At 39.5% G+C, this 11,112-nt stretch overlaps 1 protein-coding gene across 1 annotated transcript in view; it reads right to left on the bottom strand.

Moving 5' to 3' along the window:
- Nucleotides 1-4,217: 4,217 nt before the first annotated feature.
- Nucleotides 4,218-11,112, bottom strand: part of LOC138968972 (E3 ubiquitin-protein ligase rnf213-alpha-like) — a 158,840-nt gene continuing 151,945 nt past the window's right edge. Inside the window, exons 79-82 of the mRNA XM_070341658.1 lie at nucleotides 10,638-10,841; nucleotides 10,068-10,157; nucleotides 9,464-9,657; nucleotides 4,218-9,195 (exon numbers count right to left, since the gene is read on the bottom strand). Coding sequence (XP_070197759.1) covers nucleotides 9,015-9,195; nucleotides 9,464-9,657; nucleotides 10,068-10,157; nucleotides 10,638-10,841 — 669 coding nt within the window. The 3' untranslated portion in view covers nucleotides 4,218-9,014. The remainder of the gene's footprint in view (nucleotides 9,196-9,463; nucleotides 9,658-10,067; nucleotides 10,158-10,637; nucleotides 10,842-11,112) is intronic.

Genomic DNA, 11,112 nt, shown 5'->3' with positions numbered 1-11,112 from the left:
TCATGAATTTTTTGGACCCAAGGAAACAATCCTATCTTTCTTTATTTCTTTATTTGGTGTTTAACGTCGTTTTCAACCACGAAGGTTATATCGCGACGGGGAAAGGGGGGAGAGGGGATAGAGCCACTTGTTAATTGTTTCTTGTTCACAAAAGCACTAATCAAAAATTTGCTCCAGGGGCTTGCAACGTAGTACAATATATTACCTTACTGGGAGAATGCAAGTTTCCAGTACAAAGGACTTAACATTTCTTACATACTGCTTGACTAAAATCTTTACAAAAATTGACTATATTCTATACAAGAAACACTTAACAAGGGTAAAAGGAGAAACAGAATCCGTTAGTCGCCTCTTACGACATGCTGGGGAGCATCGGGTAAATTCTTCCCCCTAACCCGCGGGGGGGTCTCGTGTTACTCAAAAGTCACGGTTCAACGAACTATGACCAGATCAACAGGATCTTAGAAATCGATGACTTCATTGCGAACTCGGGCACTGAGAAATTGTTCGACACCAGCAATGAACAGGCCAACATGGCTAGCAAACAAACAAGCCTGCGTGCGTGAAGGGGGTGAAGAATATCGAGATGACAAAGTATACTCACTAATTTATGGATTTTCTTTTAAGCGTCAACGACAAACTTCAATTCTGAATTGTTATTATCTCCGGTGAAAGATGCGCATATCGGTTCTTAGTTGTTGTTTTTGTCCTCGAAATTTTAAATACTGAATCCACGTACATGGTATAGGACCTAAATTTCGAGGGGTTTTCTTCTATTTTTGTCGTTCTTTTCTCTTCCCTCTCTTTTTTTTGTTTTTGTTTTATGTTAAGTTTTTTTGCCACTCGATATCTTTCTTTTCTTCATGTCTTTCTTTCGTTCTCAACCTTTTTGAATTAATAGCCGCTACTGCCGTCAGCCTAACAGCCATTTAGCTAAAGCCCTTCAACAATAAGCACTTTCTTTCTTTCTTTATTTCTTTATTTGGTGTTTAACGTCGTTTTCAACCACAAAGGTTATATCGCGACGGGGAAAGGGGGGAGAGGGGATAGAGCCACTTGTCAATTGTTTCTTGTTCACAAAAGCACTAATCAAAAATTTGCTCCAGGGGCTTGCAACGTAGTACAATATATTACCTTACTGGGAGAATGCAAGTTTCCAGTACAAAGGACTTAACATTTCTTACATACTGCTTGACTAAAATCTTTACAAAAAAATTGACTATAATCTATACAAGAAACACTTAACAAGGGTAAAAGGAGAAACAGAATCCGTTAGTCGCCTCTTACGACATGCTAGGGAGCATCGGGTAAATTCTTCCCCCTAACCCGCGGAGGGGTAAACAATAAGCACTAAGGTCGATCATTTGTACTTTTACTGGTGCCCGACACCCCATTCAAAAACAGCACGACGTAAACACGGATATGTCTGAGTCTGTTGTACCTACGTCACGTGTCACGTTACTCGTGAAGGTTCACAATAAAAAGTAAAATCACCGGGATTGACACAGTGCGTATCGCTTGTTATGGGTGGAGAGTTTTATTTCCTCTCCAAACATATGATTCCTGTCAAAGTGTTGTTGCCGGAAGAGCACGTGCGTCAAAGAACAGACAGACTTTTTTCATTGGAGGATTGCGCGAGAATCCCTCGATCAACCTAAAAAATGGTACGATATTAATTTTAGCAAAACACAATGAACATTGTGAGAGTGAAAACAGAAGAGGGAAAGTTGAAGTGTTTGAAAACCCGAGGGACCAAGCCAGCAAGCACTATATTCATAAACGAAGAATTGGGATAAAACAAATAGAAAATATTGAAACCAACAGAATAACACAATTCAAAGCAGTAGCTACAAAAACTGGACTCAAAACTTGACTCGATACACAAATACAAACAAACTGACATAAAAGTTTCCAACAATGCAAACCAAAGCGTAAAAAGTCTTGTGGGTAACAAGGACATTTATGGGAAATCGGAATTCCTCTGCTGTAACCTCATGAATATTAATGAGTAGCACAGGGACCAATCGCTGGGTAATGCCAGAGATTGTTCCAGCCAGCTTAGCATGGATGCTTTCCTGATTTCACATAAAATATGAATTGGTTTTCGGCCAGTCGCTCTCCTTGCTCGTCCCCTGGCTCCACAGGACAAGACGAAGGGACCTCCAGTAGCTGAGGGTGGGCTCCTTTGAGGCACGGAGCCCGGCGCTGCACCTGCCTGGGGGGTCCTCACAGGGCGAGCACCATTGCGATTGATTTGGTCTCTGCGTGTATTCATGGCGTTGGTGTGCGTGGTACTGTGATCCGTTAAAGTGCGCTGTCTCGCTCAGTACCGCCGACTTCAGCACTAGAGGTTTCTGTCGGGGTTACCCCACCCTTAGCTCCTGGTCAGAGACCTTACCTGGGAGCACAGGTAGCAGAGGTTTTAACGCGCCTCTTACTTGCGTGATGAACCCGTAAGAGCACATAGGGTATTTAATAGTCAACAGTGCCACCTGTTAACCACCCCGCTCTGATAGGAACACCGCCAGTTGGTCCAGGACAGCTTATTCGTCCGGGCAAGCCCGACTTATGTCGCTGCCTTTCCTTATATCTAAGGGACGCCCCCTATCCGCTGCCTGGGGACGCCCCCTATCCGCCACCTAATTGGAGATAGCCTGACCCCGGAAATATGAATTGAATATCTGAGAAAATGAAGAGAACGATTTGAACACTGGTGGAACATTCTATAAACAGAATTGGCTGCTAACAAAGAAATGATTAATAAAAGACAGAAAAACACTGTGAGCAATTGAATTTGTTTTAAGCATCATGCACACAAACAAATAATAGAACATTAACTTACACTTGACATCACTACACTTAGACTACCTTCCGATACAACGACCCGCAAAAGCTGTTGTATATGACACATGTTTGCGAACACACTCTGCATGAACAAAGACTACATTTAAAACAACCACACACGAACAAAAACAAGAAAATCGTTATCTATGGTAAATAGCAGTTCATTTATGCTGTAAACAGTTGTTGTAGTCATGTATGCAGAGGTCTTTATTGTTTTGTTTTTCATCGCACATCTACTGCGTGTGTGTGCGTGTGTGTGTGCGCGTGCGTGCGTGTGTGTGTGTGCGTGTGCGTGCGTGCGCACACGCACGTGTGTGTGTGTGTGTTAAATACATAAACGATACACATTGACTAGCGAACAAGTACGTCTTGCACACAGCTTCAGTCTCAGTCAGCATGTTAATAAGGTACGACAAGAAAGTGGTCCTAGTTTGTACCAGCGACAATTACTCTGTGGCCTTTTTGCAGTTATTGAAGGGAAGTAACATTGCTCTCTGAACAATGACACCCGTCTGCAGATTTATTTCCCTTTCATTGACTTTAAAGATCAGCGATGAAGCGCGCGCTCACACACACACGCACACACACACAAGAGACTGGGCTTAGACAGACCAACAGTCTGGAAGTTGGACACAAAAAAAGACTGAACTGAATAAACAGACAAAATGAAAACGTCAAGATTCATTGCAATTCAATCAAGATGGGTTTAGAATGTAATCTGTGATTTGTCAGATCTTCCCAGCTACGTCGGTCAATTCCAACCACCGCCTTTGAGATGGAAAGAAAATTGTTGAGTTTGTTGTCTAGACCCCGTTAAAAAAAAGGAAAATGTATCATGTGAAAGAAAGACCCAGGAGCAGAGTGATAAGAGAGGGATACGGACACACATATTTTGGTACTTTACCATTGAAAGTAAGTGAACTGAAAGTAGTATGTGATATGAACAGAACAGCACCAATTCAGTCTGTTTGCAACCGCATGGAATCAGGAAAGAGATTATCGTCAGACTGAATTTCAAAAACATTGACAGGCTTCGATTTGAAACTTCGAGGTTGTCCTCGTGGATTGACGCCCTCCCAAAGCCTAACTGAACCCCTCCGTCACTTTGCTCCATCGGGGTTTAATGATACTCTGATCGGGCGTATATCCATGATGACAACTTCGGAGTTTTAAATGGAAGCCCATCATTGTATAATTGACACCAGCATTACTGTTTTTCTTTAGAGGATTTAATCTCAATTTCGCAATTTTTCAGGTTTCTTTCTGACTTTCTGTACTGAAAATGTTCCTACGAGGTGTAAACATGCACACAAGGGGTTTGACGGTTTTTCTTTGTGGTCATCCATGTAAAAGACCAAAAGATAAGGCAGACGTTTGCTTGAGAATTTGATGTTTTTATTACAAAACAAAACAACATGGAACTCAACCAATAGCAATAGTATCAGTGAGCAATCAAATCTCCTTTCATGATTACAAAAAAACACACAACAAAAGCCGCTTATATGTCAGCGGCAAAACCATATTTAAATCGAGTACATGGTCTGGTTCCCAAATATTTCAACAATTCAAAAGATTGTAGAGTAGAACTGTATGGTGTAGCCCACATGAAAAGCAGCAATTCATTCAGCACAACAACACAAACTTATATATTGGAGACTGTTGAAGATAGAGAGTTCCATTGCTCACTGATCTAATAGGTTTTGCATACTGTGTACCGTAGAGCACACTTCTATGCATCAAGATCAACAATCAAAATATATTTACGAAGGAGGCAAAGGTTTAACAAAGGGTACATATTTTAAACACTTAGACGAAAGAAACAAACTAACACAAAAATGAATCGCAATCGGGGATATTGCTTATCCCATCTCATTTGGCCAAACCGTTGCTACTCATTATAGCTGATAATGAACTGAAGGCAAATAGCTCTGCTCATGATGTAATGGATGCTACACTACACAAAATTATGAAAGTTCATGAAGGCTGCGGGCATGAAAGGCTCACAAACAGCTAGTGATTTCAAAGTTCAAAAGCCTGGTTTCCTGAACTGTATAACACATTTTAAATACAAACATCTGTTTTCTGCTTGTTTTAAAGTATAATACACCATTATAGTTAGCAATGAAGTTAAAGAATGTCCTTAAATCAATAGTATAATAAACTTTGCAACAATTCTTTGCATCCAGAATAACAAGGCACTCCTAGAATAAAACACACGTTCAAAAAAGTATGGCACTCAAAAAATAAAACTGTCATTTACAGTATTTGCTGCATGTAAAAAATATAAATTGAAAAAGAAAGGGATGAATTGGCTACAAATGGCATAGTGTACGTACAGATAGCTACAAAAGTACCAATTAATAGCTCACAAATAGATGACATGAAGAAGTTAAGTTACATCAGCAATATTTCAAAAACAATGTCTTCAAAACGACAATACACTGTACCGTAATAAGACAAATATTCAGTACATGGTGTTGGTTCCAAAGTGATTCAACAATTCAAAAGATAGTGGTGTAGGAAATCACATACTAAGGAGTAATTAAGCCACAAACGAAAATAATTGCAGACTGTTAAACATAAAGAAGGTCATCCGTTCTGTGGTCTGACAGATTTGGAGTACTGTATTAAGCGTAACTAGAGCACACTTATATAAATCAAAATTAACAATACCAAAAAATGTACAAGGGACGTAAGCAAGAGCTTATCATAAAGAACATACTTAGGCAAAAGCAAACAACATACAAAAGAATCACAATCAGGGATATTGCTTATCCCTTGATACATTATTTCAACATTATTATGAAAGTACATCATATCTCCTAGCAAATACAGAATTAGGGATCTACTGGAACACGTAATGCACACACTCAGCTTACAATGATTGCAAAATGCAAAGACATGGTTTTCTGAAGTGTAGAGCCTATTTAACGTGCAAACATCAGTTTATACCTATCAACACGTATAAATCTTTAACATTATCTATATGGTAGTGAAGATATCCTATATATACATATTCTAGTGATTTGCAATTATTCTTTGCATCCAGAACAGTAGGGCACTCCTAAAATAAAACATATCTTTGGTAAAGTATGGCGCTCCGAGAATAAAACTCATGATAACAGTGTTTGCAAAATGTTTAAAATAAAAAAAAGAAGTGCTGGCTACACAAGGAATGATGTATTGACAGATATTCATTTTGGAAAGTGCCATGAGAATTTCGCAAGAAAAATCAACAACAAAAAATTTGCCTGCTCATTGTATTACATACGGTTTGCATTTAAGTGTGGTAATAAACCAATGCATATTTACAACACAAGCAACCGTACCATTGTCCCGATGTTTGACCCCAAATCAAGCGGAACAGGCCAGACTACACTCTTAAAGGCAGACATCTTAGCGAAGTTTAGACAAATGCATACCTAAACAGAGTATGCAGCAGAAAAGTCAAAAGTACTATTACAGCAACATGCACAGACTTGTCAACACAAATCTAGATCAATCCATGAGTTTGTCATAGCTAGGGTCCTCCTCTTATATAGAGTGTCCATAGCTTAGCAATAAAACAGCTGAACATTCATCACTGTCTCTTATTCAGCAGTACACTCAACACCGTTTCAACCAAGACAGGAAAGTACAAAAGTCGATCATCATCACATAATACACTTGAAAACTTGAAAGAGTTCATTAAGAAAGATTAAAACTGCCGGATTACATAACACATACATGTATCTCCAAGCACACTCAAAAGGTAATCACATGACATAAATGATTTACATGTGCATCAAACACAATGTGTTATCTCTGCACAAAGGAAAGAGATAACAAAAAAATATAAAGTTTGAGCTCTAAAATAACAGAATTACCATGATTCACTGAAAGTCATTGAAAACCACGAATTGAGGTGTTTTGCAAAGAACAACAACAATTTGAATTATTACAAATGTAGTCGAAGCAACAACAAAAAACTGAGGCTTCAAACCACAAAAGTATCGACTTTGATAAAAGATCTTCAATGTAATTTCCCAATACAAGTTTAAAAAAATCTTCCAAGACAATTGTCATGCAAGAACAAAGTACCTTCAGATTAGCAAAGCTAAGATAAAAAGGTAGTAATCATCTCAATGAACTACTCTGCACTTCATCTAAAATGTACAACATTCATAATAACATCTGACAAAGTATCGCCCTTTGTATGGTTAGCTACACTATTCTCTACTTTGCTTACTAACCTTTGTTTGTGACATAAGACAACTTTATTATCCACATGTTTTTAATATTCCTGTCAGTGGCAGCCAGTAACTGTGCCATCTACTGATGAACTCTAACAACATCACTAAGGAACGTACGACATGAGACAAGAACAAAAAAAAGGATCAATTGTTACAAATAAATTGTACAGTACAGTTGAACTCGCTTAAGACGAATCACTGGGGATCGGAAAAAAAGTTCGTCTTAACCAAAATTCGTATTAAGAAAATTGATTGATTTTTTTTTATTTTTTTTATTTTTTTATTTTTTTAAGTCTTGTACATTTTATGGTGTTTCAATTTGTTTCTTTCGCAACTTTCATGCTGCTTCACGTTTAGACAATAAAGTGACATATTCAGTTACATGTTCATGTGTGTCTCATGTTGAGTGATGATTGTTGAGTTTGAGTGAGAGTGAGCACACAGATGTTTCATCCAGTTGTTACGTTTTTGGTCACACACACGCACACACTGACACTGTCCACATTCGCGGTGTTCCTATCATTTGTCCGGAATCACTTACCTTGGCGACGGGTAGCAAACCTTGGCCAATTTAGTTTTTTTTTGTTTTGTTGCAACATGATGTTCAAATCCAAATCGAAAGCACTGACTGACTGATAAACTATCGCGAACCGGCGAACGCAAACGTTGAGAGTGTGGTTTCCCTTGTCCAAGGGAAACCACTCTGGCATCTATATTTTTTGGCAATGGCTCCCGTTCAAAACATTGATGTTTCGTTTTTGGTATTCGCGAAGGAAATAAACGTCAGTCAGTCATTCATGTTCAGTGTCTGAGCTATCAATCACTTTGATTCTAAATTTGAAATTGTTTTGTGAGTACAGTGTAATCAGTTTAACTTTATTCAGTGATCGGTTGAGCAATGGTTCAAGCAGTCGACGCAAGGAAAGACTTTGACACATGTATTCAAACTTCTCAAATTCCCATGATATGTCGATCTCGGGACGAGTTTAAAGATTTCGTCATAAGCGTGAGTAAATTACAGACATTATGCATGCTTGGGAATCCAAAAAGTGCTCGTTATAAGCATAAATTCGTTATAAAGAATTCGTTTTAAGCATTTTTTTTAAGCATGAAGAAAGAGGTATTCAGTTGGGAACTTAAAACTAATACGTTATAAGTCAAAATTCGTAACTAGCGTGTTCGTTTTAAGTGGGTTCGACTGTACATCCTGAACAGTCTCTGAGTATATATTTGTTTAGTCTTAAGAAGTATTGGCGCGTACAATTATCAGTAAGTACAGTAAACAACATGTAAACAATATACTACAATAAACTCCATACAGAAAATAAATACATTAAAATGACAACAACAATTAAAGTAAAGATCTACATGAGGGAAATGACACAACAAAGTAAAGATCTACACGAGGGTGAAGAATCATGACACAAGCTATACCATGATATTAAAAGGGTGATCTTAACCCCAACAAGAGACTTTATAACCCTAGTCCAATGTGTTCTTCTTCTTCTTCTTCTTCGTTCATGGGCTTAGACTCCCACGTTCCCTCATGTTTTTAGCACAAGTGGATTTTTTACGTGTATGACCGTTTTTACCCCGCCATTCAGGCAGCATACGCCGATTTCGGGGGAAGTCCAATGTGTTCATTTATACATACATGCAGGAATCCTTAAAGTGGTTGTTTACGTTGTGAAATTGACTACCACTAACAAAGAAGAAGAATTAGAATAAGACAATAACAGTAAAACACACGTTCAAACAGTCCTCCAAAATGATCGTCATGCAGGTACAGAGTACCTTCAGATTCAATAAAATAGCAACATTCATCATCAATTCAGTCCATGATGTCTTTAAGCACTCCTATTTCACATCCAACACTGTGAAATTCAAAGCACACACAACTGCTTCAGTCAAACAGCGGCAACAGAAAGTGATTGAGGTCTACTGCTGACGCTCAGTAAGATGGGTCAAGACATGTGTCCAGACAGGAATGGCTTGACTGGCCAGGACTGACTCTGGGAAAGATTCCAGTTCCGCTGGGGCCAACTGATCCTGCTGTCTGTCTTCTCCTGGGATGCTGTACACCGAGTTCTCCACGCTGTCGGTCAGCAGCCACCTCAGGCTACACAAACATAAAAACAAATGCATCCTCAGACACACTGAGACAGACACGCATGCACGCGCGTGCAGGCACACAAACACACGCACACACACACACATACACCACACGCACGCACACTCACGCAAACATACACATACGCGCGCGCACACACACACACGTACACACGCACACCCACACTCACAGAGAGAGACAGAGACAGAGTCAGAGAGACAAAGAGAGAGAGAGGTTAACACATGGCATTGAAGACAATTGCTTGACAACCACTAACCTGTAATTGTCTGGGCTTGCATAGTCTTCGTCTTGGCTATGTCCCGTGAGACGCAGCACGATGCACTGATAGATCTGGGTCAGTACCAACTCCACACGCTCTGGGGTCAGACGTCTCAAGATCGAGTTCACTTCGTCAACCTGTCGCTCGGACAGCTCTTTACGCAGCTCTCTTCCCTGTTCGTCAAAGGCCTCCTGTGACAAAAACAAAGGAGTTCAAACAACGTTTCAAACACAGGTATACAGACTGTGGGCTCTGATAGGCACACGGAGAAAGAGAATGCACTAAATTTACCTCCTGGAAAAGCTAAACAGATGCAAGTGGACCTATGACACCGGCAACTATTTTTTCAAGATGTGAGACATTTTCAATGAATTGTGGTTTATTTGATACGTTAAAAACATAAAAGCCACACTGATGAAGGAAGAACTTTAATACACCCATGCAATGTTACAATAACTTCCAATAGATTACAGGACACAGCTAATGAATAGATATGACAGCTGAAGGAAGTATTGATAGGAAAACTGTAATGTATTTGACTTGCCCCTTGAGCAATTTATCACAACAAAAAACTGTCAATAGTGAAAAGGTAAAAGTAAACCTCATTGTGTGTAGCAAGGATCCGTGCCCGCAAGAAACACAGCAGGAGCCAGAGGGACTGGACATGTTTCAAACAACAGTATTGTTGAGCCTGAGCAGATAAACAAGACAGAATCAACATTTTAGACATCATCTCATGAAGCCTAGCACATACATGTATGCTAGTAAAAAAAACATTGAAAAAAATAGGCTGATAGAGTCATGGTTTATACAACATCACATCGATTTCACACTGTTGGTGTTTCAAGAACAAACAAGAACTTAATTAACTCCTTTTTTTTTTAAAGTTGTAAATGCAGAGCTGTTCTCACTTTCGCTAACACTTTTACATTCCTTCAAATCGATCGAGTTCATTTACTACGAAGGCCTGACATGAACCAATCCTGTATTTTCCCTTTACCTTTCCTCATTTTGGTGATTGTTTCTGTATTTCATTCTATAAACCTGAGAGCACACACAAATATAAAGGCATTCATGCAGTGGTTAGTCTGAAGTCACCTAGTTTTTTCTTTGAATCAGAATGTTGCAATTTCTCTTCCAATAAAGTTCCAAAGACGAATTTTGTACTCACTTTGCGACTGTGTCTCAATCCCTCGTTGTCCTTCATCCTGAGTGTTTCCACCATGAAAGCGTGCAGCGACTGGTCAGCAGTGACCTTGAGGGTCAACAGGAAGGTCAGGGTGGTGTTGACGCTGTCAATGGCCTGGCAGATGTCTGTCAGGTTCTCTTGGAACTCTGAGGTGATCTGACGCTGCACTCGCACCTCCAGCGCTTCCTGCCAGTCACAAAAACCAGGACATAGCATCAGTCAGGTAATCATATGGTCAGTTAATATTGGACTGAATGTTTTGCCGAGGCTGGGGATCGAGAGTGAGCCAAGGGTGTGTGTGTGTGTGTGTGTGTGTATATGCATGCAGTGATTGAAATAAAACTACTTCACATATTGGCTGCACTGGCTCTTTACAGGAGCTATACAAACACACAAAGATGTGTACAAATAAAACAGGTCGGTCCAGACTCAGAAGCGTTGCCTCCTTTACCTTTAT

This window comes from Littorina saxatilis, linkage group LG6, assembly GCF_037325665.1.
Source record: "Littorina saxatilis isolate snail1 linkage group LG6, US_GU_Lsax_2.0, whole genome shotgun sequence".
In the NCBI taxonomy this organism is placed as follows: Eukaryota; Metazoa; Mollusca; class Gastropoda; order Littorinimorpha; family Littorinidae; genus Littorina; species Littorina saxatilis.
The sequence above is the reverse complement of the archived record's forward strand: the minus strand, read 5'-3'. Positions and strand labels throughout refer to the sequence as shown.